Source organism: Elephas maximus, chromosome 4, assembly GCF_024166365.1.
Source record: "Elephas maximus indicus isolate mEleMax1 chromosome 4, mEleMax1 primary haplotype, whole genome shotgun sequence".
Lineage (NCBI taxonomy): Eukaryota > Metazoa > Chordata > Mammalia > Proboscidea > Elephantidae > Elephas > Elephas maximus.
In genome coordinates this window covers 191,027,608-191,053,706 of record NC_064822.1, presented here as the reverse complement: position 1 = coordinate 191,053,706, position 26,099 = coordinate 191,027,608, and the positions used below count along the sequence as shown (strand labels likewise).

The 26,099-nt window shown below is 49.3% G+C and overlaps 2 protein-coding genes across 5 annotated transcripts in view; both read right to left on the bottom strand.

The window, feature by feature from the left end:
* TRMU (tRNA mitochondrial 2-thiouridylase) overlaps window positions 1-5,574 on the bottom strand; it is a 46,118-nt gene extending 40,544 nt beyond the window's left edge. For 2 of the 4 annotated variants that reach the window (XM_049884684.1, XM_049884687.1), the window contains exons 1-2: window positions 5,449-5,574; window positions 439-604 (exon numbers count right to left, since the gene is read on the bottom strand). In XM_049884684.1, the coding sequence (XP_049740641.1) occupies window positions 439-604; window positions 5,449-5,530 (248 nt within the window). In that variant the 5' untranslated portion in view covers window positions 5,531-5,574. Of the gene's footprint in view, window positions 1-438; window positions 605-2,304; window positions 2,898-5,448 lie in introns of all 4 variants that reach the window. The other 2 variants (XM_049884686.1, XM_049884685.1) reach the window with 2 other exon arrangements.
* An 8,390-nt stretch (window positions 5,575-13,964) lies between these two features.
* Window positions 13,965-26,099, bottom strand: part of GTSE1 (G2 and S-phase expressed 1) — a 37,680-nt gene continuing 25,545 nt past the window's right edge. The window contains exons 8-12 of the mRNA XM_049884671.1: window positions 24,152-24,224; window positions 22,003-22,239; window positions 16,359-16,563; window positions 14,906-15,145; window positions 13,965-14,370 (exon numbers count right to left, since the gene is read on the bottom strand). Of these exons, the coding sequence (XP_049740628.1) occupies window positions 14,287-14,370; window positions 14,906-15,145; window positions 16,359-16,563; window positions 22,003-22,239; window positions 24,152-24,224 (839 nt within the window). The 3' untranslated portion in view covers window positions 13,965-14,286. The remainder of the gene's footprint in view (window positions 14,371-14,905; window positions 15,146-16,358; window positions 16,564-22,002; window positions 22,240-24,151; window positions 24,225-26,099) is intronic.

Here is a 26,099-nt window from a genome sequence, read left to right as displayed (position 1 = left end):
GCTGAGATTTTATATTAAGGTTTTTTGGCACGGGAAGGTGGTCACATGACTTTTTCTCAGATCTCCCTGAATCACTGGCCTGCGCCATCTTGCCTGGGCATCAAGCAAACTCCCTGCGGCACCTTCCAAGGCAGACCCCGGCCTTCACTCCCCTCTCTGGATTTAGGTGCAGAAACATCACTAGGTTCAAGAAGGCCTTGAAGAGCCTTCTGGAAGGTGGCAAAATCACAGGAACGAGAGCCTAGGGGAGCGCTGGGATCCAGGAGTCGCCCTGCCACGGAGGGAGGTCTGAGGGTGGCCAAGGCCCCACACAGGGCTCCACGGCCAAGGAAGAGCACTGCCAGATGGGGGTTCGCCCGGCCACCTGGGGGGTCCTTCCATGCGCAAGGACTCAGGTCGCAGCAGGAAGTCTTGCACAGGTGTGTCTGCGGCACTCACCTGAACACTTCATTCCAGTACTCCTTCACGTAGGACACCTGATGGAAAGGGATGTCCAGAATTTGACACACTCCGTAAGCATCTTCACAATCTTTGTCAGCAGTGCAAACGCCATGCTCATTCAGGGAATCCCAGTTCTTCATAAACACCCCCGTCACTTGGTAACCTGGGGGAGGAAGCATGAGAGAAGAGAGTACATAAAGTCACCCTGGAAGGACAAGGGCAGAGGCTTTGGCTCCGGGCAGCTCCCGTGGGCCACACTCCCAGGCCTCTGCTCACCGGTGTCCCTGGCGGTCCCTCCTCTGCCCCCGGCCCTGAGCTCTGCTACTCCTAGGGCAACGGGACTCTCCCAGCTGCCCTCGACGCTCTTCCCTGCGTGTCCGCTTTGTAAAAGCCTCCTTCCTCACAGTGCTATCCAGGCACAGAGCAGAAACCCTAGGATGGGCCCTGGCACCTTGCCTACCCTTAATCTTCCAAGGCACACGGCAGAACAGGCACCTCCAAGACAGGAAACACCTTCCACACCGAGAGGAGAGGACCATGCTTTTTCTCTGCCAAGACCATCAGCTCCCTCCATCGATGAGCAAAACACAAGGAAGGTTGGGATTTAAAGCCGTACAGTCTGGGGAGGAGGGTTTACCTTCTGCAAGTAGTAAAATATTTCTGGTCTTCCCAGAGCCAATCTCTTCCCTCCAAGCAGCTTCCACATATCCCAAAACACCTCTCCACTCCCCACAACAGAAACCTTCAAGCGCTCCCCAGTGCCTACTCAACATAGCCTAAAGTCCCTAATGTAACATTGCCTGTAATCAGGGCTCAACCTCCTGCTTGGCCCTTGGCTCCTCCACCTTCGTTGGGCCAGGCCCAGCCAACGCTTTCATGCCTCTGTGTTTCTCTGCTCGGGACTCTGCCAGAAAGGCTTTCCTCCTTACCTAGCACCTCCCATCCTTTGCTAATTGAAGTCCTACTCTTTCTTGAAGTCTCAGCTCAAGCACCATCACCTCTATGACACTTTCAGTTCCCCCTTTCTCACAATTATGTGTGCTTGCAGTTTGCCTATACCTCTCTTTAGCACTTATTAGAGCGTGCATGACTGTGATGATTATCAACAATGTTGTTGTCAGGTGCTGTCCAGTCGGTTCTGACTCAGTGACCCTACGTACCACAGAATAAAACACTGCCTGGTCCTGCGCCATCCTCATAATTGTTTTCATGCTTGAGTCCATTGTTGCAGCCACTGTATCAATTCATCTCCTTGAGGGTCTTCCTCTTTTTTGCTGACCCTCTATTTCACCAAGTATATTGTCCTTTCCCAGGGACTGGTCCCTCCAAAAAATAAAACCTTAGGAGAGAGACCTCAGGTTTCAGTACATCTTGGTAAGATATCTGATGCCCCATCTGCCCTACCTAAAGCTGCCAGAAGAGCTCTGGGAACTGTCAACAGAGCTACGGAAAAGTCAGTAAAGGCTAGTAGACTCCTTAAGCAAAACCAGCCAAGCTTCTCTGCCAACACGACCGAGAAGACTGGTAAACAAACAGCTCTGTTCCTGCCTTGGATGACACCCACCCAGAAATAGAGTCTTTCCCTTCAATCCTCTAGATTTTGAGTTCTGACCTGCCTGAAGAGCACTGCATTGAACACCTCCCCTTGAATGGAGTACCTCAAACTTCAAGAGCTCCTAGACATGGGCCCCCTCACATGGGGGTCCAATCTGTCAGTCTCCTTCAAGTATTCTGTCAGCCCTGGATGTTGAATTGCCACCTGCTTGCTATGACTTAAGATATTTAACCTTCTTAGTGCTTTACAGTTTTTATTGTTATTAATAAATTAATAAAGTTATTTCTAAAAAATAGCATTGAAAATACCATGGCTTGTGTCTGTCGCACCTTAGTCCTTTAAAGTGACATCTTTACTTTTCGACACTTTAAAGAGGTCTTCTGCAGCAGATTTGCCCAATGTAATACATTGTTTGATTTCTTGCCTACTGCTTCCACAGGTTACTGACTGTGGATCCAAGTAAAATGAAATCCTTGACAACTTCAATATTTTCTCTATTTATCGTGATGTATCTTATCCTTTTTTTTTTTATTGGTCCAGTCAAGGATTTTTGTTTCATGTTGAGATGTAATCCATACCAAAGGCTGTAGTCTTTGATCTTCATCAGTAAATGTTTCAAGTCCTCTTCACTTGCTATTTTCAATAGCCTCATATGCATGCGAAAGCTAGACAATGAATAAGGAAGATTGAAGAATTGATGCCTTTAAATTATGAAGCTGGTGAAGGATATTGAACATACTATGGACTGCCAGAAATCCAGCAAGTCCGTTTTGTGAGAAGTAAAGCCAGAGTGCTCCTCAGAAGCGAAGATTCCAAGACTTCATGTCATGTACTTTGGACATTTTATCAGGAGGGACCGGTCCCTGGAGAAGGACATCATGCTTGTTAAGGTGAAGGATCACTGAAAAAGAGGAAGACCTTCAACGAGATGGACTAACACAGTGGCTGCAACAATGGGCCCATAGCAACGATTGTGAGGACGGCACAGGACAGGGCAGTGTTTTATTCTGTTGTACATGGGGTCGCCATGAGTCGGAACAGACTTGACAGCCCCTAACACCGATATGTACTAGTGACCACTATCAATTTCTGAGTGTCTAATACGTGCTGGTCTGGGGTAAAGAAACAAAAAACAAATGTGTTGCTGTCAAGTCGATTCTGACTGGTAGCAACCCTACAGGACAGGGTAGAACCCCACAGAGTCTCCTAGGCTGTAATCTTTATGTGAGCAGATTGCCAGGTCTTTCTCCTGTGGAGCTCCGGGTGGATCTGAATAGCCAACCTTTGGGTTAGCACCCGAGCTCTAAACCACTGTGCTAGCAGGGCTCCTTTGGTCTGGGGTAGACCCTTATATATGCCATTTAATCCTGCTAGTAACCCCATGAGGTAGATATTATTCCCATTTTACAGACGAAGGTCATGAGCTGGCATATTCACTCTCGCATTCTAAGTGCCTAACACCAAAGGTGGTGGAAAGCAGATTCCACAAATGTTACCAGTGAATGAGGCCTCACACTGGAAGGGGCCCACAGGTCAACAGTTCATCTCAGCTCCCTGACGCTAAACGCCCATGGGGCGCCCTTTGGAGGCGTGGAAGAAATGCCAGTGCTCTTGTGGAGAAGTCTGTCACTGATTGAGGGGGACTGCAGAAGTGATGCAACTAGCAGGCAGCCCCTTGGTATTTAATCACACGTGTTGCCTGACAGCCATCTCGGCAGGCCAGAAAGAGAGGGCATCTTCCGAGCAGCACTCTGTCTCTACTCTCCTAGCCAATGTCTGTGGCTTCGCTGTTGGCAACGTGCGGATGCTGCCATCACCATCCATCAAGGCTGCGTGGGGCCTCAGACCCAGTGATACCCTCCCTTCCCCCACTCCAAAAGTACAGGGAGTCAGGACCCACTCGGAGGACGTAACTGAGAAGTGTGGGCCGTGACTCCTCCAAAGGAGGTGAAGCTGCCGTGGGCTCTCCTTCCCATGGAGCAAGTGGTGGGTGAGTAGCAAGTGAGGGCAGGAGGAGAACGAGGGTCACGCAGAGGGGAGAGGACAGATGAGAGCGAGAGAGCAGGTGAGGAACGGGGGAGGTCAGGCATGTGAGGACGGGTGGAGGACGAGGGTCGCAGAAGTGAGAGGGCAGATGAGGTGGGCGGGGGAGGAGGGTCACAGAGGCCAGAGGGCAGGTGAGGCGGTGGGGGACGAGGGTCGCACTGAGGTCAGAGGGCAGTGAGGCGGTGGGGGACGAGGGTCGCACAGAGGTCAGAGGGCAGGTAGGCGGCGGGGGACGAGGGTCGCACTGAGGTCAGAGGGCAGTGAGGTGGTGGGGGACGAGGGTCGCACTGAGGTCAGAGGGCAGTGAGGCGGTGGGGGACGAGGGTCGCACTGAGGTCAGAGGGCAGTGAGGTGGTGGGGGACGAGGGTCGCACTGAGGTCAGAGGGCAGTGAGGCGGTGGGGGACGAGTGTCGCACAGAGGTCAGAGGGCAGGTAGGCGGTGGGGGACGAGTGTTGCACTGAGGTCAGAGGGCAGTGAGGCGGTGGGGGACGAGGGTCGCACTGAGGTCAGAGGGCAGTGAGGCGGTGGGGGACGAGGGTCGCACAGAGGTCAGAGGGCAGTGAGGCGGTGGGGGACGAGGGTCGCACAGAGGTCAGAGGGCAGTGAGGCGGTGGGGGACGAGGGTCGCACTGAGGTCAGAGGGCAGTGAGGCAGTAAGGGACGAGGGTCGCACAGAGGTCAGAGGGCAGTGAGGCGGTGGGGGACGAGGGTCGCACAGAGGTCAGAGGGCAGTGAGGCGGTGGGGGACGAGGGTCGCACAGAGGTCAGAGGGCAGTGAGGCGCTGGGGGACGAGGGTCGCACAGAGGTCAGAGGGCAGTGAGGCAGTAAGGGACGAGGGTCGCACAGAGGTCAGAGGGCAGTGAGGCGGTGGGGGACGAGGGTCGCACAGAGGTCAGAGGGCAGTGAGGCGGTGGGGGACGAGGGTCGCACAGAGGTCAGAGGGCAGTGAGGCAGTAAGGGACGAGGGTCGCACAGAGGTCAGAGGGCAGTGAGGCGGTGGGGGACGAGGGTCGCACAGAGGTCAGAGGGCAGTGAGGCGGTGGGGGACGAGGGTCGCACTGAGGTCAGAGGGCAGTGAGGCGGTAAGGGACGAGGGTCGCACAGAGGTCAGAGGGCAGTGAGGCGGTGGGGGACGAGGGTCGCACAGAGGTCAGAGGGCAGTGAGGCGGTGGGGGACGAGGGTCGCACAGAGGTCAGAGGGCAGTGAGGCGGTGGGGGACGAGGGTCGCACAGAGGTCAGAGGGCAGTGAGGCGGTGGGGGACGAGGGTCGCAGAGCCGAGGTCGTGAGGCCCGTCGCCCCCCCCCCCATGCCCGCGCACTGAAGTCCGACAGGGCGACCTGCCGAGGCCGCGCAGGACCGGGGAGCCGGGACGGAGGCAGGCGGGGGGCTCGGCCGCCTCACCTCTCCGCTTCAGCAGCAGCGCGGCCACGGCGCTGTCCACCCCGCCCGACAAGGCGCACACGACGTGCCGCGCAGCCAGCATCCGCCCGGCCGACCAATTTCTCCAGGGGCTGCCGACACCATTTCCGCTCCACGCCGGAAGTCCCTCCCCGCAGCGGTGTCCTGTGAACTCAGCCCAGCCAGAAGCATGCTCTCCGCGCACCGGCGTTCCGCAGCTCCTCCGGAAAGTACCTGGCGCACCTGGAACCCGCCCTCTTGCTCCTCCGGCAGCTCGGCCTGGCCAGCCTCCCTCCGTCCCCCGCGCACCGGCCGCGGACGTGTTCTCTCCTTCCTTCTGCCGTGCTTAAGGCGGAGTGTGGGAAGGCAGGGCGGTACAAATAAAAGCAAAGGAAGGGGCCCTGGACAGAGCAGAGGGGGACCAATGGCCCCTGGCGGGGCTGGGCGAGTCCGGAGAGGACCTAGTCCAGGACAGCACAACTCAGACCAGGAGGCGCAGGGTTCGAGGAAGGCGCAGTCTGCTTTAGCACCAGAAGCTACAGCGCGCACACAAAACGCTGGCATTCTTTAATTCAGTGTTGTAGGTTGAATTGTGTCCCCAAATATATATATATATGTTGTAAATCCCAACCGCTGTACCTGTGGCAGGAGCCCTGGTGGCGCAATGGTTGAGCGCTGGGCTGCTAACCGAAAGGTAAGTGGTTGGAACCCACCCAGTGGCTCCAAGGGAGAAAGACCTGGCAATCTGCTCCCAAAAAGATTACAGCCTAGAAAGCACTATGGGGCAGTTCCCGTCTGTCGTATGGGGTTGCTATGAGATGGAACCTGTTGAGGGTCCTCAACAACAACATACCTGTAGATGCAATCCCATTTGGGAATAGGGCTTTCTTTGTTATGTTAATAAGGCCATATCAGTGTAGGGTGCACCTTAGTCCTTGAAGTAACATCTTTGCTTTTTGAGGTCTAAGGTGTGCCTGACCCAAGTCATGGTGTTTTCACTTGCCTCGTATGCGTGCAAAAGCTGGAAGACCACAGAAAAGTTGATGCCTTTGAATTATGGTGTTGGCAAAGAATAACAAATATACCATGGACTGCCAGAAGAATGAACAAATCTATCTTGGAAGAACAGCCAGAATGCTCATTAGAAGGAAAGATGGAGAGACTTGGTCTCACATACTTTGGGCATGTTATGAGCAGGGACCAGTCCCTGGAGAAATACATCAAGCTTGGTAGAGTAGAGGGTCAGGGAAAAAGAGGAAGACCCTGGACGAGGTGGATGACACAGTGGCTGCAGCAATGGGCTCCAGCATAACAACGATTGTGAGGATGGCGCAGGACCAAGCAGTGTTTGGTTCTGTTGTACATAGGGTCATTATGCATCAGTACCGACCCAACGGCACCTAACAACAATAGTATAGGATGTATTTTAGATCTAATCTAATTTTGGGCGGGGTCAGGACTACTTTATTTATTTTAGTTTTATTGTCCTTTAGGTGAAAGTTTACAGAGCAAATTAGTTTCTCCTTCAAAAATTTATACACAAATTGTTTTGTGACATTGATTGCAGTCCCCCAATATGTCAGCACTCTGCCCCTTTCCGCTTACACCCTGGGCTCACCATGTCCATGCTTCCAGTTTTCCTGTCCCTTCCTGCCTTCTCCTCTTTGTTTTTGGGCAAGTGTTGCCCATTTGGTCTTGTATACTTGATTGAACTAAGAAGCACATTCCTCACATTTGTTACTGTTTGCTTTGAAGGGCTGTCTAATCTTTGGCTGAAAGGTGAATTTAGGAGTGGTTTCAATTCTGAGTTAGCAGGGTGTCTGGGGCCATAGTGTTGGAGGTTTCTCCAGTCTTTGTCAGACTAGTTGTTGTTAGGTGCCGTGGAGTTGGTGTGGTCTTTTTTGTAAGTTTGAATTTTGTTCTACATTTTTCTCATTCTGTCCTGGGTCTGTCAGAATGGTCTGTGGTGGTAGCCGGGCACCATCTAGTTCTTCTGGGCTCAGGTTGGTGGAGGCCGTGGTTCATGCGGTCCATTAGTCCTTTAGACTAATATTTTCCTTATTTCTTTGCTTGTCTTTGTTCTCTTTTGCTCTGGCCAGGATGGGACCAATAGATGTATCTCAGATGGCCACTTGCAAGGTTTTAAGACACCGGGTGCCACTCACCAAAGTAGGATATAGAACATTTTCTTTATGAACTATGCTATGCCAGTTGACCTAGACATCCCCCGAGACCATGGTCCTCAGCCCAGTAACTCAGTCCTTCAAGGTGTTTGGATGTGTCTCGGAAGCTCCTGTGACTTTGCTTTGGTCAAGTAGTGCTGACTTCCCCTCCCCTCCCTCATAACCATCAAAGATTGTTTTTTTCTGTATGTAAACCTTTTCTTGGGTTTTTATAGTAGTGTAGATCTAACCACTTTTGAGATACAAAAGAGCCAATTAGGCACAGAAGAAAACAGACAGGGGAAGATCAACACTATATGAAGACAAAGGAGACCACCCAGTCCACAAGCCCAGGAACTCCAAGAGTGGCTGCTAAAGAAGCTGAGACGAGGATTCATCCCCAGAGCCAAAAGAGAGAGAGCCTTCCTCTAGAGCTGGTTCCCTGAATTTGGACTTCTAGCCTCCTAAACTATGAGAAAATTAATTTCTGTTCATTAAAGCTGTTATAGTAGTGCTAAGAAACTAAGACAATCACTAACTCTCAACTTTTTCAACTTCAGTCCACAGTACTACATTTTGCTTGTGACCTAGAATACATAAACCAAAAATCCAAACCCGTCGAGTCTGACTCATAACAACCCTATAGGGCAGAGAACTGCCCCATAGGGTTTCCAGGGAGCACCTGGTGGATTCGAATTGCTGACCTTTTGTTTAGCAGCTGCAGCTCTTAACCACTGCGCCACCAGGGTTTTCAGAGCACATAAGGTATAAAAAAGAACACCTCTTAAAAAGAGTTCTTACCCATACAGCATGCCAGGTACCCTGTTACTGTCTCCTTTATGCTTTTTCATTTTTAAAAACTGCTGGTGCAAAGTCACTAAATTGATTTCATGTAGGAAGTGAACCACAGTTTGAAGGAGGGAGAAATGCCACTACAGAGGCAGTTGGTTCTGAAACCAGACCAGTAACACACAGGCCAAAGCTTGGCATTCAGATAATGTTAGTTTGTTAATGGTTTCTTAAAAGTTTAACAACAGACAGACGTGCTTAAGTAAGGATAATTACTAAACAAGTCATTTTCTTGAGAATAGGAACTTTTAAGAACCTAGAGTGAAATGAAGTCTCTAAATCCCCGTTTCCAAGAAAAGGAGGAGCTGCCAATTGGAGTCATGATCCCCAGTGCCAGGATAGGAGGAGAGAAGTCACAGGGTCTCTATAGGAAAACAAAATGATGGTATTCCCAGAAGAATAAAGTGTCAGGAAGATGGCCTACAAGGGTAGCGATTTCATCTTGCATTTCACAGAGGCGATAAAGCTGATGTTTCGACACCTGGCCTTCAGCAAAAAAGATTGGTGGGTAAAATCTTTAGTCCAGAGTCTCGTGGCCCTAGCTGTGCTGACATCACTGGAGTTTTTTAGTCTCTTTTTCTAGAGGGCCACACTCTTCCTCCCTGTGGCAATTTGACACTAAGTTAGGGTAGAGGTGTGGGGGTTTACCTGCCCAAGCCAGTAGGCTTTGGCTTCAAGTGGGTGGCAGTCAAGCCACAAAGTGGCTGAAATTTACATTTGCAACATACTTTCTGCTACTTTGCAGTTGAATATATGGTACTGTAGCTGCTTTATAACTTCAAGAGTAACCACTGTGTGTCATCCAGATTTGTGGTGGACCAGCTAAAACAAAGGGAACACAGATACCAGACATGTCAAAATGTGAAGCCACCACCCATTGTCAGTTTGTCCTACCATCGTGCTTTGTGTGTTGCTATGATACCGAAAGCTATGCCACTGGTATTTCAAATGATAGACAGGTTTCGGGAGAACTACCAGACTAAGACAGACTAGGAAGAAAGGCCTGGTAATCTACGTCCAAAAATCAGGCAATGAAAACCCTCTGGATATCAGAATATAGTCCGAGGCTTTGACTCACTTACTTTGGATGTGTCATCGGAAGGGACCAATCACTGGAGGACATCATGTTTAGTAGAGGGCCAGCAAAGGCCAGGGAGACCTTCAGGGAGATGGACTAACTGCATAGCTGCAACCATGGACTTAAACATACCAGCAATCATAAAGATGGCACAGGACCTGGCAATGTTTCATTCTCTTGTACATGGGGCTGCCGTGAATTGGAGCCAACTGGATGACAACTAACAATAACAACAAAAAAAAATGAAGACATTTGCCCCGCAAACTTAATGAAAAGGGTAAAACCACCTGAAGCTGGGACTCCTAAATCTGGAAGAGGTGGCCCTCTAGTGGCAGCCACGGCGTCATTGTTGTTAGGTGCCCTAGAGTCAGCTCCGACTCATAGCAACCCTGTGTACAACAGAACAAAACACTGCCTGGTCCGGCGCCATCCTCACAATTGTTATGCTTCAGCCCATTGATGCAGCCAATGTATCAGTCCATCTCATTGAGGGTATTCCTCTTCTTCGCTGACCCTCTACTTTACCAAGCATGATGTCCTCCCAAAGTACGTGAGCTGAAGTCTCACCATCCTTGTTTCTAGAGAACATTCTGGCTGTACTTCTTCCAAGACCAAGACTTGTTCGTTCTTCTGATAATCCATGGTGTATTTGGTATTCTTCACCAACGCTATAATTCAACGGTATCAATTCTTCTTCAGTCTTCCTCATTCATTGTCCAACTTTCGCGTGCATTTGTGGCAACTGAAACACCATGCTTTGGGTCAGGTGCACCTCAGTCTTCCAAGTGACATCTTTGTTTTCGACACTTTAAAGAGGTCCTTTGTAGCAGATTTGCCCAATGCAATATGTCTTCTGATTTTTTGACTGCTGCCTCCATGGGCGTTGATTGTGGATCCAAGTAAAATTAAATCCTTGACAACTTCAATCTTTTCTGCATTTATCATGATGTTGCTCATTGGTCCAGTTGTGAGGATTTTTGTTTTCTTTATGTTGAGGTGTAATCCATACTGAAGGCTGTGGTCTTTGATCTTCATTAGTAAGTGCTTCGTCCTCTTCACTTTCAGCAAGCAAGATTGTGTCATCTGCATAACACAGGTTGTTAATGAGTCTTCCTCCAATCCTGATACCCTGTTCGTCATATAGTCCAGCTTCTTGAATTATTTGCTCAGCATACAGATTGAATAAGTATGGTGAAAGGACACAATCCTGTTGCACACCTTTCCTGACTTTAAACCACGCTGTATGCCCTTGTTCTGTTCAAATGACTCCCTCTTGGTCTACGTACAGGTTCTGCATTTAAGTGTTCCCCACAAGTAAGTGTTTTGGAATTCCCATTACTCCCAATGTTATCCATAATTTGTTATGATCCACACAGCCGAATACCTTTGCATAGTCAATAAAACACAGGTAAATGTCATTTTGGTGTTCTCTGCTTTTAGCCAGGATCCATCTGACATCAGCAATGATACCCATTGTTCCACATACTCTTCTAAATCCGGCCTGAATTTCTGACAGTTCCCTGTCAATGTACTGCTGCAACCACTTTTGAATGCTCTTCAGCAAAATTTTACTTGCGTGTGATATTAATGATATTGTTTGATAATTTCAACATTCTGCTGGATCACCTGTCTTTGGAATGGGCAGAAATATGGATTTCTCCCAGTCGGTTGGCCAGGTAGCTGTCTTCCAAATTTCTTGGCATAGATGAGTGAGTACTTCCAGCACTGCACGCATTTGTTGAAACATCTCAATTGGTATTCCATCAATTCCATGGTGCTACACGCTATTATGGAAACCCTGGTGGTGTAGTGGTTAAGAGCTATGTCTGTTAACCAAAAGGTCAGCAGTTCGAATCTACCAGTTGCTCCTTGGAAAGTCTGTGAGGCAGTTCTACTCTGTCCCATAGGGACGCTATGAGTCAGAATCTACTTGATGGCCATGGGTTTGGTTTTGGTTTTTGGTTTCCATGTTATTGTACAGCGCAAGCAGCCAGCCCCTCACAGAACTCCAGAAGCGCTTTAGACTCTAAGGGACTCTCTGCAATTCCTCACTGAGCCCTTTGAGTTTTGGATTTAGGGTTGGGGTGCCAGAGGAGGAAAAGAGCTTGAGAGAGGGGAGTCTTTGTCAGACTGAGCCACTGATGGAGGGACCAAGACAGAAGGGACAGGGGACCAAAGCCCAAGAGGGCGCTTTGGGTTCCTTTGTCACCTGCTCTCAGCAAAGGCTTCTCCCATCTGTCTGAAAGGGCTTAAAACCAGATGACTCCTGTCCTGCCTGGCGACAGTGCACCTTGGCATTGCCCACCCAGAGGAGCCACGGGGGAGAAGGGTGGTGAAGGAGGAGACAGGGAAGACCATGGGCGAGGGGGCACTGGATGGAGGAGCCCTGAGAACTGGGCAGAGGCTGCAGGCTCAGCTCACCCCTGGGCTTGGAGGAAGACAGTCACAGCACAATTTGGTTACCTCACTGTCTGATTTATCTAATGCTGGTATAACAGAAATATCCCAAGTGGGTGACTTTAACAAACATGTTTATCCCTTTACAGTTGAGGAGGCTAGAAGCCTGAATCAGGGTGCCAGCTCAAGGGAAAGTTTTCTCTGTCAGCTCTGGAGAAAGGTCCTTGTCTCTTTTCAGCTCTGTTCCTTGGTTGTCTCATGTGGCCTGGCATCTATCTTCTCTTGTCCCTGCTTGCTTGCTTCCTTGCTTAATCTGCTTTTATATCTCAAAATAGATTGATTGAAGACACTCCCTATACTAATACTGCCTTGTTGACATAACAAAGAAAGCCCCATTCCCAAATAGGATTGTAACCACAGGTTGTAATATAGGATAGGGTAGAACTGCCCCATAGGGTTTCCAAGGAGTGGCTGGTGGATTCAAACTGCCCACCATTTGGTTAGCAGCTGAGCTCTTAACCACTGTGCCACCAGGGCTCCAGCCACAGGTATAGGGGTTAGGATATATAACACATGTTTTGGGCAGAAACAATTCAATCTATAACACACGATATACCTGAGTTTAAGCCCTCTCACCAAATGTTAAAGCCCCAAGAGGGTAAGAAGGCATGAGCTGGACCTCACTGTCGCCAACAGAAGCACAGCCTGACGCACAGCAGAGCCTTAGTCATGTTTGTTGAACTAACTCAACTCCATGTCTGGGATTTTTCTCCTGTGAAAGGAGAGAGCAAACCAGTGGATATCTGGGAACGCTTGCAAAGCTAAAACTCTAGAATTCTCCGCTGCCCACCGGGAATAGAAAAGGAGACAGGAGCAATGGCTAGGATTTCTATAGCAGGTTCTTTTTGCCCCAGTTAGCCAGGGGCTTTCTAAAGCAGGGACATCTTGCTCTGATACTGTAACTTCAGGACAAGTCCAGTGTGGCCCATCATGCTTCCAAGTGTTCTGCTTACACTGAAAGGTCACGTACAGGGGCAGCAATGCTGTTTATAACGGACACTTTACTTTCCATATCTCCATTCCACAGGCACCACCATTCCGAAGGAGATATTACAGTCACATTAACAGCTAGAGGTTAGCAGGTAGCCCTACAGCCTCTCCCCAGCTTTCTAGACAGAGGAGGCACCATGCGGTTGTGAACAAACGTGGCTGTGGGGTCAGAAAGCTGAGTGCTGCCTGTCGCCTTTCTCCTCCCTGGCTGTGACACCCAGGGCGAGCCCCTGGACTTCATTCTGAGAAGTGTTCTCATAAATTAGGGGATTTCAGGTCAACTTCTTTTTTTTAAAAATTTAAATTAAAATGGCTTTAGGCAAGGAGTACACTTTCCAATGGCTAGTAACCTACTGCCGTAGAGTAGACTCTGAGTCTTGGCAACCCCCACCTGTGTCAGAGTAGAACTGGGCTCCACAGGGTTTTCAGTGGCTGTAATCTTAGGGAAGTAGGCCAGGCCTTTCTTCTGTGGCACTGCTGGGCAGATTCAAACCACCCTAGTTACCCCCATTTTCACTGTCCTCTGTCAGGTGGCCTCACCCAGTTGTGTGCCTGCTTAGCCTCTGAAGGCAGCTGAGGTGCCCTCCCCCTCCCCCTGCAGAGCTGCCCTGAGGCAGAGCACAGGACACCCCGATGCTGTTCAGAGAAACCCTTCCCCAGCTCCTGTGTTCCCACTTCCCCTCTGTATCCCCATCTCCCTACAGCAGCATCTTCCAAGGTGAGGTCTGCGGACCATCTGCCTCAGAGCCACCTGCTAAAAGCGCAGGTTCCCAGGCCTGCCCAGCCCCGGGATCGGTATGAGGGGTGGGGCCTGAGGAACTGCACCTAAACCACGCTTTTTGGGCGATTATTATTCTCATTAACTTTTGAAAATCATCTTAACGAATTAAAGCCTAGCTTATATAAACCTCCAGTACTGATTAGTGATAAAAACAGTAAGCATGCCAGAAAATGAAGAGAAGTTTAATATACTGAAAGTCATTTCAAAATTTATTTTAAATCTGGAATATTTAACTTTTCACACAAACTTAATTTTAAAAAACAGCTACTTGACATTTTACATACAAAAGATTTGAAGACAAAACCCTCAGTGTGTAGCGACTTGGCCCAGTGTAAACAGGGCGAGGAGGGCAGAGAAATGCTGTAGACACGACACAAGTCCCTCACCCACAGCCACCAGGCAAAGTGCACTCACTTGGTTTTTTATTTTTTAAATACAATTTCTCTTAAAATTCATTTCTAAGGGTTGAAAACCACATTGGACGAACTGTTCTGTTAACAGAGTAACGTGGGAAGGTCCTCTGCTCAGAACTTGAGGAGCGGGGACTCCACATTCTCCTTGTCGGCTGCAGGGCTCAGCTGGATGAGAGGGGACTCCAGGTCTATCAGCTAGAAGAGAGGGACAAGGAGGTGAACACAGCGTCTGTGCCGGCCTGTCCATCGTACCACCCACTACACCTCCTAGCCATGTCCTCAGAGGACTGTGGCCACCAGGGCATCCTCTCCAGCTGTGGCTTGGTGCCCTTAAACACCTCAGTAAGCCCAGTTCAGGTGTGCTGAAAAGAAATGTTGACCATCACATCTAGGAGGCTGGTAGGAGCAGATGACATGTACTAAGGACCCCAGAGTTCTTTCACACCTGAGTGCTCCCTCATGGTAAGGCACCAGGGAACATGGTGAGGCAGAGATGGGATAAGTTCTGGGAAGAAAGGGGCTCTATAAACCAGGACAGGCCTCCTAGGTGGTAGTCAGTAAACCTCGAGGCATTCAGGCCACCACAGGTGAGCCTGGCACCGAGCCATGTGGCCCTTAAAAGCCTACTGGCCACTCCCAAGCTCACTGTTACATGTCCTGGGTCTAGGAACAAACGGGGAACTGAGACCACCCAAGGCTGAAGTCAGCACAGTCGCCTGGCCCTTCTCACCTGGCCCACGACTTGTAAAGGCTTCAGTACCACATCTTTGTTCATGTCTGGAGTGTTTATCATCAGGTCAATCAGAGGTTTACTTTCAGATTCCAAAGCCACAGAGGGTTTCAGTGGAAGCTGGCCTCCATTGGCTTCTGGGGTATTGCAGAAGTCGATGAGTGGGAGGTCAACGAGGGGCCTGCTCTCAGCCTTTGGGGTGATGGTAAGCTGATCCAGTTGGATATCTACAAGAACAGCCTAGATAACACAAGACAGGGACATCAGTCTTGATGAACTCAGAGATTGTAGCATTTTATAGTCAGTCACTGTGGGAAACACAGCCTGGCTCATGTCCCAGGAGAACTAGCACTTTGGAAACCCAAGGGATGAGGCCTTAGTGGGAGGAAGTGCTGACCCGTGGTGGGTGTATGCTAATCCATGGTCCCTCTCTCTGGTCTGTGTCTACCTCCATGTATGCCCCTCCTGCCAACAGCCATCTCTTGAGCACACACTGGCCCCTTGCTCCTAACCTTGCTTCCCAGGTCCCTTCCTTTTACCCTTGACTTCTCCTCTGTCAAACACAGGAAAAGAGGTGTTGCTTTTTTCTCCTCTGGAAGCCTGATTTCCTCTCTGACAGCTGGATCCAGAGGCCGGGGATGGTAGGACACGGCACTGCAGAGGCAGCTCTGTGCACTCATGCCACTCGGGTCTCCATGCCCACCTCCCTTAACCCGGGGGACAGATACACCCACCTCCACTAACCTGGGGTAGACACGCCCATCTCAGCTAACAGGGGTGGACACACTCACCTTCACTAACCCAGGGGTGGACAGGCCGACCCCAGCTACCCTGGGGTGGACACACCCACTCCAGCTAACCCTGGGGTGGACAGGCCCACTCCAGCTAACCCAGGGGTGGACAGGCCCACTCCAGTTAACCCTGGGGTGGACACGCCCACTCCAGCTAACCCTGGGGTGGACAGGCCCACTCCAGCTAACCCTGGGGTGGACAGGCCCACTCCAGCTAACCCAGGGGTGGACAGGCCCACTCCAGCTAACCCTGGGGTGGACACGCCCACTCCAGCTAACCCTGGGGTGGACAGGCCCACTCCAGCTAACCCTGGGGTGGACAGGCCCACTCCAGCTAACCCTGGGGTGGACACGCCCACTCCAGCTAACCCAGGGGTGGACAGGCCCACTCCAGCTAACCCAGGGGTGGACAGGCCCACTCCAGCTAACCCAGGGGTGGACAGGCCCACTCCAGCTAACCCTGGGGTGGACAGGCCCACTCCAGCTAACCCTGGGGTGGACAGGCCCACTCCAGCTAACCCAGGGGTGCACAGTGGATATGCCCCCCTGTGGTCACCTGGGAGGACACGCTCACCTCCGCTAACCTGGGGTGCACACGCCCGCCTCTGCTAACCAGGGCTGGACAGAAGCAAGCAAGCAAGCGGCGTCTGCTTGTCTTGTACCTCACTCAGGGGTGTGTTTTCAGTTGTCTTTGCTTCAGTTAGAGTTGCTTCTGTAGTGGTATTTTTTGAGAAAGTAAAATCTCTCTTTTCTGGAGAAAAATTAAGTGCCTGGGGTACAGCAGACGGGGAAGAACAGCTTCCGTCCGATGAGGAGTCGGAGGGCCTGGAAGCGACCTTTCTGCTGCTCTGGGTGGCTGGTTCATTTCTGTGGGAGGAAAAGAGAAAAACCATGTATGAGAGCTCTGTGACAGCCAGACATGTCACTGCATACACAGATCAGGTTTGGAGAAGCATCATGGAGTGGAATGAGCCCTGGCTCCACCAGGGATGGCCTTCGGACCTCGAGGGGCTCCCCTTCCTGACCCTGCATTTCCTCTTGCATAAAAGCGGGACTGGATGACTTCTGAGGTTCCTCGGAGCTGCTTCTTCCCCGTTAAAACCAGTGAAGTGAAGGAGAGGAGCATCTCCCGTGCTCGTGAGAAGGGGCAGTGGCCACACCCAGGAGTCCCGCTCCTCAACGGCCACCCCAAACAGTCACTATTTCCCGTCGCTGCCACTACAAAGCCTGCCGTGAGCATCTCTGTATGGAGGAGCCCACATTTCACCTCCATGGGACAGAGATCCATGGTGGGATACATGTGAGTTAATTTTAACAAGTGTTGATAAATGGCTTTCCAAAACACAGGCCCCCAGTCGACAGTCGGCATTTCTACTAGCAATGTCCTGGATCACCCTTCCTGCATACTCCCTGGCTGCTGTGAACACTGACGGTCTGTGAAGAGCCCTCTCCTAGTCCCTGGGATCAGGATTTCCCTGCTTCTAGTGAACCTGGGTCTCTTCATGTGTTGGTAACCATTGGGACTGACGGTTCTCTGAACTTATTTATTGCCTTTGCCTGTTTTCCTGCTGTTTACATTCAGCCTCCTGTCCACTAACTTCCTTTTTTGTGGTATTAGTCACAGAGCTGACTTTTCTTAATTTCAGTTTTTATTAAGGTCTCCTACCCTGAGACTGTCCACACAGTCCCCTACTTTTTCTCCTCCTTTTTTTTTTTTCTTTTTCTACCGAAGTTGCTAATTCATCTGGAAATTTGTTTCTCCATGGTATAAGAAGGGGTCCAATTAAAACCATTTATTAATAATCCATTATCCTCTCCCTGAACCGGGCTACCACGTTTGTCATACTTAAAGTTCTTCTAATCACTAGGAGTTTTTGCAGAGCCTCTGTTCTGCTGCCGGATCTATTTCTCATGCCTGGGCAGACACTGCCCTCCTGAGCTCTGCACCTCCGGCAGCTGATGAGCCACTCCTCCCTTACTGTGCACCCCCACATCTGTTGGCCATTCTCAGGCATGTCTTCCTGATAAACTTCAAAATCATTTTGTCCAATCAGAAAACAGAACTCTGTTGGGGTTATAATTGGGATTACAGTAAATAAATATATTAGATTTGGGAGAACTGCCCTCTCTTATATTAATTCTTCTCATTCAAAACCCTGGCATACCTTTCACTATGTCCAGATCTTATTTTCTATTCTCGGATAAGAGGCAATAGCATTTAAAATCAAGGTACTGAGCCTTTCTTGTTAAAGGTATGCTCAAGTATTACAGCTTTTCTCTCTCCTGTGACTGCAATGTTTCCACTGACAGAAAAAAACGACTGGCGGCTTTCCCATCCTTTCCCACGTTCTCAGAGGTTTCCTAGGAACGCCCACATTTTTTCCAAATGGTTTGCATTATCTGCTATGATTGTTTTTCTCCCTTGGTGTCCTGATACAAATTTCTGGATACAATGGATTGAATTATATCCCCCCAAAAGAAATGTGTAAATACTAACTCCTATACCTATAAATGGAAACCCTGGTGGCATAGTGGTTAAGAGCTATGGCTGCTAGCCAAAGGTCAGCAGTTGAAATCCACCAGGTGCTCCTTGGAAACCCTAGAGGCAGTTCTAATCTGTCCTATAGGGTTGCTATGAGACGGAATTGACTCGATGACAACAGGTATACCTATAAATACGACCCTGTTTGGAAGTAGGGGTTTTCTTCTGTTATGTTAATGAGGTCATACTGGAATAGGATGGGTCCTAAACCTAGTCACTGCTGAGTGGTGTCTTATGAAAAGAGCAGAACAGACACGCAGAGGGAGACCACTGCCATGAGAGGAACCACCTAGAAGCAAAGAAATGCCAAAAACACCCGGAAGACACCCGGAACCGGAGAGGCCCACCCAAGAAATCGACACCTCTGAGACTCTGGCTTAGACGTTCGGGTTTCAGAATTTCTGTTCTTTAAAGCCACCCACCCCCGTGCATCTGTCAGTTTGTCTTACTCTGGGGGCTTGCATGTTGCTGGAAGCTATGCCACCAGTATTCAAATACCACCAGGATCACCCACGGTGGACAGGTTTCAGCTGAGCTTCCAGGCTAAGACAGACTAGGAAGAAGGAGCCGACACTCTACTTCTGAAAAGCATTAGCCAGTGAAAACCTTATGAACAGCAGGGGAACACTGTCTGATACAGTGCTGGAAGGTGAGCCCCCCAGGTTGGAAGGCACTCAGAAGACGACTGGGGAAGAGCTGCCTCCTCAAAGTAGAGTCGACCTTAATGACACGGATGGAGTAAAGCTTTCGGGACCTTCATCTGCTGATGTGGCGTGACTCAGACTGAGAAGAAACAGCTGCAAACATCCATTAATAATCAAAATGTGGAACGTGCGAAGTTTGAATGTAGGAAAACTGGAAATCATCAGAAATGAAATGGAACGCATAAACATCGATATCCTAGGCATTAGTGAGCTGAAAGGGACTGGTCTTGGCCATTTTGAATTGGACAATCATATAGTCTACCATGCTGGGAATGACAACTTGAAGAGGAATGGTGTTGCATTCATTGCCAAAAAGAACATTTCACGATCTATCCTGAAGTACAATGCTGTCAGTGGTAGGATAATATCCATATGTCTACAAGGAAGACCAATTAATATGACTATTATTCAAATTTATGCACGAACCACTAAGGCCAAAGATGAAGAAACTGAAGATTTTTACCAACTTCTGCAGTCTGAAATTGATCAAACATGCAATCAAGATGTATTTATGATTACTGGCAATTGGAATGCGAAAGTTGGAAACAAAGAAGAAGGATCAGTAGTCAGAAAATATGGCCTTGGTGATAGAAATGATGCCGGAGATAGAATGATAGAATTTTGCAAGACCGACGACTTCCTCATTGCAAATACCTTCTTTCACCAACATAAACGGTGACTATACACATGGACCTCACCAGATGGAACACACGGGAATCAAACTGACTACATCTGTGGAAAGAGACAATGGAAAAGCTCAATATCATCAGTCAGAACAAGGCCTGGGGGCAACTGTGGAATGGACCATCAATTACTCCTACGCAAGTTCAAGTTGAAACTGAAAAAAATTAGAACAAGTTTACAAAAGCCAAAGTGCAACCTTGAGTATATCCCACCTAAATTTAGAGACCATCTCAAGAATAGACTTGACACGTTGAACACTAGTGGCTGAAGACCAGACGAGTTGTCGACTGATATCAAGGACATCATACATGAAGAAAGCAAGAGGTCATTAAAAAGACAAGAGAGAAAGAAAAGACCTAAATTAATGTTAGAAGAGACTCTAAAACTTCCTCTCGAGCGCTGAGTAGCTAAAGCAAAAGAAAAAATGAAGTAAAAGAGCTAAAAAGAAGATTTCGAAGGGCAGCTCGAAAAGACAAAGTAAAGTATTATGATAACATGTGCAAAGAGCTCAAGATAGAAAACCAGAAGGGAGGAACACACTCAGCATTTCTCAAGCTGAAAGAACTGAAGAAAAAGTTCAAGGCTCAAGTTGCAATACTGAAGGATTCCACGGGGAGAATATTAAACAACACAGGAAGCCTCAAAAGAAGATGGAAGGAATAGAGTCACTATACCAAAAAGAATTGGTCTATGTTCAACCATTTCAAGAGGTAACATATGACGGTACTGAAGGAAGAAGTCCAAGCTGCACTGAAGGCATCGGTGAAAAACAAGGCTCCGAGGGTTGACAGAATACCAACTGAGATGTTCCAACAAACGGATACAGCGCTGGAAGTGCTCACTCTTCTCTGCCAAGAAATTTGGAAGACAGCTACCTGGCCAACCGACTGGAAGAGATCCATATTTATGCCTATTCCCAAAAAAGGTGATCCAACCAAATGTGGAAATTATCAAACAATATCATTAGTACCGTGTGCAAACAAAATTGTGCTGAAGATCATTCAAAAGCGGCTGCAGCAGTGTATCGACAGGAAACTGCCAGAAATTCAAGCCGGATTTAGAAGAGGATGTGGAACCAGAGATATGACTAATGATATCAGATGGATCCTGCCTGAAAGTGGAGAATACCGGAAAAATATTTACCTGTGTTTGCTTGACTGTGCAAAGGCATTCAACTGTGTGGATCATAACAAATTATGGATAACATTGTGAAGAATGGGAACTCCCGAACACTTAATTGGGCTCATGACGAATCTGTATACGGATCAACAGACAGTCCTTTGAAGAGAACAAGGGGATACTGATTGGTTTAAAGTCAGGAAAGGTGTGCGTCAGGGTTGTATCCTTTCACCATACTTATTCAATCTGTATGCTGAGCAAATAATCCAAGAAACTGGACGATATGAAGAAGAACGGGGCATCAGGATTGGAGGAAGACTCATTAACAACCTGCGTTATGCAGATGACACAACCTTGCTTGCTGAAAGTGAAGAGGAATTGAAGCACTTACTGATGAAGACCAAAGACCACAGCCTTCAGTATGGATTATACCTCAGCATAAAGAAAATAAAAATCCTCACAGCTGGACCAATAAGCAACATCATGATAAACGGAGAAAAGGCTGCGATCTTGTCTATGTTGGCTGAAGTCTCCCTGATGCCATTTGGGGGTGAGGGATCAGCTCAGTGGGCCTCCAGTCAGTCACAGGACAGCCCCGAGTGTGGCTGTCCCATAGGGGATGGGAGGTGGATGCTGTTTGTCCCCAGGGGACAGGCACAGTTCCTCTAGATAAGGCACTGGAAGGGCACCATCCAGTGGAACTTTCTGCGATGATGGAAAAGCTCTGCATCTGTGCCGTCCCACAGGGTGACCACCAGCCACGTGTGGCTACTGAGCACCTGAAATGTGGCTCTTGCCCAGAGGATCTGACCTTGGAATTTTATTGACTTCAGTTAAAATTTAAATAGCCACCCGTGGCTGTGGCCTCCACACTGGGCACTGCAGACCAGAGGACGGTCCCTGCTCCCTGGCATATCCTATTCCTATAGCTTTGGAAAGTCGGCCCAGTCCCACAGCCCATCCTAGCCTCCCATCACCCACTCGGACCCACAGAGCTGGGGCCACTCTCTTGTCAGAATCCATAGCTTTCTGGGCTCCCCACACTGGTCTCACCCAGCCTCGGTTTTCTCCACCAGGAACCCCAGGGTCCAAGGCCTTACAAGCCTTGGAGCCTTGAGCCTCAGAAGCTGTCTGGCTCAGGGGAGCAAGACTGAAATTGGAATCAAAAGCGGGAAAAAAAAGATCCAATTTAAGGTCACTATGTTCCCAAGATCCCCCAGCCTTTCCCACAAACTTCCTGGCGCCTTCATCTCTTACTTCACTCCAGATCTCTTCTGGGGCTCAGAAGAAAGTCGCCGAGCAGGCACACACTGGGCAGAAGCCAGAGCCCGTGGCGTGGTCCGTGGTGTCATCAACAGGAGGCCAGAGAGGCGGTGGCTAGCAGGGGTGGGCATGGCCGGTACACGTTTTATGCTCACGGGGGTTCTCACGCTGGGGAGAAGGCTTTGGGAGGCTGGCCCAGACGAATGTCTGATGGGAGTGCTGTGGATAACCCTGCAGAAGACAAAGACAGAGAGTCTTCAGCAGAGATGATCTAAAAAAAAAAAACCTCATGATTTAGCCAGTGTGCTGCTACAACAGAAGGCCCCGTGGTTCAACAGAAGAGGTTCTGGCCAGGAAGGCCTTCAAGAAGGGGCCCCAACATGGGCAGGGGCCAGCTGCTGCCAGCCCCACCAGGAACCCTGGCACGTGCTCCAGGCTCCTGACGGGCAATGCCTTCTCCCTCTCTCCTCACCAGGAACCAAAAGACAATCAACACATCTGATTCACTGTAACGAAGGGGCCCTGAAAACACCCTTCCCAGCAGATCCACTCGATTTTATGTTACCATAAATGTCTGCATCAGTGAGTCCAGGAAGCAGTGGTGTCTGGTGGGGCCTGCAGGCATACCAGCAGGTCTCACTACCCGCTTGGTCACAGCCCAGATCAAGTGTGAGCAAAGCCACACTTCCCCTGGCGAGGAAAGCCAGAGACACTGGCCCTAGTTTCTCACATATCTCTCCTTATGTCCTGGGCAACGGTCGTGGCTTTGACTGCAAATGTATCCTACCTAGCTCCTGGTCTGTTTCGTGGTGGTTGTCGTAGATAAAGGAGAGAGCAAATAAGTCAGGAACATGCTACCAGCACGGAACCCATGCGAGGTCTGGGATGACACACTTGTGGGTCTGTCATCCATCAAGGACAGTCTATATTCTTCAGAGTCTGAACGGCAGACCCCCAGGCATTTTAAGGGCAGTGAGACTATTCCGTATGGTACTGCAACGGCGGGCACAGGACTTCATGACACAATGAGCCCTCATGGAAGCTATGGGCTTAGTTAATAGCAACGTACTGCTATTGGCTCAACTATTGTAACAAATGTACCATAGGAACGTGAGACGTTCAAAATAGGGGGAGCTGTGGGGGCGGAATATTTGAGAACTCTCCTTACTTTCTGCTCAATTTTTTTGTTATGCCTAAAGTTGCTCTAAAAAGATAAAGACTAATAGTTTTTTAAGTCTGAAAACAAACATAACTAACATTAACTGAAAAAGAAAGGGGTGCTATAAAATCAAGCTACCACGGTCTCAGTAACCTAGTGCTGCTATAGCAGAAATACCACACGTGGGTGGCTTTAACAAACAGAAGTTTATTCCCTCACAGTTTAGGTGGCTAGAAGTTCGAAATCAGGGAGCCAGTTCCAAGGGGAGGCTTTCTCTCTCCATCAGCTCTGGCAGAAGGTCCTTGTCATCAATCTTCCCCAGGTCTAAGAGCTTCTCAGTGCAGGTACCCTGGGTCCAAAGGACGTACTCTGCTCCTGGCTCTTCTTGCTTGGTGGTATGAGATCCCTCTCCTCTCTGCTCAATTCTCTTTTACATCTCAAAAGAAATTGACTCAAAATACAACCTAATCCTGTAGATTGAGTCCTGCCTCATTAACATCATGGAGGTTAGGATTTATGATGCGTAGGATAATCACATCAACTCATAATATGGAGGACAATCACACAATACTGGCAATCATGGCATAGACAAATTGACACACATTTTTGGGGGGATACAATTCAATCCATAACAACCTCTTTCTCCAAAGTCCTGGAATCACGGCCTTGCTTCCTTTATTGCCAACTACTGGGAGCTCCACTACAAAGTCCACTGAAAGTAAATAAAAATAGAGTCCTCAAAGTAGTCTCATGAGGTAGGAGCTGCTGTCTCATTCTATAGTGGGGGAAGGGAGGCACAGAGGGGTAAAGCAGGCCAGGAAGTGGCTGGCCAGCTCTGGTTTTCACTCCTAGCCATGGCCAAGGGCTCGGCCGGGCAATGGGTCACCGTACACTGGAGGAGGCAGTGTACGGGCTTAGCAGGAGCTTCAGCCTATTCTTAGCAGCTCTATAAAACGAAATGAAGCAGAGACCGACTCCACTCACCTCCCAGCTGATGTGCACGACTGTGGCCTCTGTGCTCGAAAACGCTGTGGGGTGGCGCTGACAGGGGATTCACCTATGACAGTGAGAGCAAGAGGTGCATTCAGTCAAGTGTGGCTCAGGTGGGAAACCGTTCTGAGATCATCACCAAATGGCCAGGTTTCCCATAAATGCCTCATTTTCCCAACTTCAGCAAAATGCTCTAGAAGGCACAAATGGGTCAGACGAGTCACGAGGGTCAAGCTGCTGGATGCAGAGGTGAGAGAGGGTGCAGGGGCCATGGTGGGAGGGCCGTCAGGGTCTGGCTGAAGGCTACAAAAGAGAATGAGCCTCCCTCCCCACCCTGCCCTTCACCCTGGCTGCTCACCCCTATGGGACGGAAGATGCTCCAGTAGAGAAGGCAAGGCTTGGCTTGTAACTAAGTAGGGTCTGTCTGTGAGACAGCTTCCAGAAGCTCTCTAGACACTTGCCCCCAGAGACTCCATTCTGAAGTAGTTAGGTCCCAGGCCAGCCCAGCAAAGCCATACGCCATCACGGTCCGGAACCACAACACTCCCAGGGTAATAACACACCATGGTACAGACGTGCTGTTTTCCGGTTAGCCAAGCACTTGCATGTGTACGATCATCCAATCTTTACAAGGTGACAAAAGGTAGGCTCAGGGGGTTTAGACAAGGCCCCAGACATAACCATGCCACTGTTAACTTCACAACACAGCTCTACATGAGCCAGCTCAACAAAGGCCCTCACAGGTGTGAGAAACATACCCCCTCAGAAACACCCTCACCAGTTCAGAAGCTGTTACGGATTGAATTGTGTCATCCTCAAATGTGTTGGAGTCCTGACCCCTGTGCCTGTGATCCCATTTGGGAATATGGTTTTGGCTTTCTTTGTCATGTTAGTGAGGATGTAACAGGGCAAGGTGGGTCCTAAACCTCATCAGTTCTGAGTTATAAGAACAGCATAGACAGGGACAAGCAAGCACCAACAGGGGGAAGACAGACGCCACACAAAGATTGCTAAGGAACCGAGCAATATTGGGACGACAAAGCTGAGACAAGGATCTCCTCACAGAGTAGACAGATAGCCTGTCCCTAGAGCCGGGGCCCTGAATTCGGACTTTCAGCCTTCTGAACTGTGTGAAATAAATCTCTGTTCTTTAAACCCCCGCTTGTGGTGTTTGTTAGAGAACAAGGAGACTGAGACAGAAGCCGACGGCGCTGAGGCCGTCCCCAGAGTCCTTAGCCACCAAAGGGGCAAGAGAAGCCTGGCGCTGACACCCTTTTCAGCAGCAAATCCGAGGAAGCCTAGCGGCAGCGAGGGTAAAAACCAGAAACCAGCCCTCCATGGGACCCCTCCTAACGCTGAGGAACTGGCCCTGCCTGCCCCGCCCAATGTCACTGCCCCTCTTCAAAGCAAAATCTTCTCAAAAGAGCTTGCTAAAAATAAAAGGACAGATATTGTATGAGATCACTATTAAAAGAACTCGAAAAATAGTTTAAACAGAGAAGAAGATATCCTTTGATGGCTACGAGAGCGGGGAGGGAGGGAGGGAGAGGGGTATTCACTACTTAGATAGTAGATAAGAACTATTTTAGGTGAAGGGCAAGACAACACACAATACAGGAGAGGTCAGAACAACTGGACTAAACCAAAAGCAAAGAAGTTTCCTGAATAAACTGAACGCTTCAAAGTCCAGCGTAGCAGGGGTGGGGGTTTGGGGACCATGGTTTCAGGGGACATCTAAGTCAATTGGCATAATAAAATCTATTAAGAAAACATTCTGCATCTCACTTTGGAGGGTGGCATCTGGGGTCTTAAATGCTAGCGAGCGGCCATCTAAGATGCATCAATTGGTCTCAACCCACCTGGAGCAAAGGAGAATAAACACCAAAGGTATAAGGTAATTGTGAGCCGAAGAGACAGAAAGGGCCATACATAGCAGAGACTA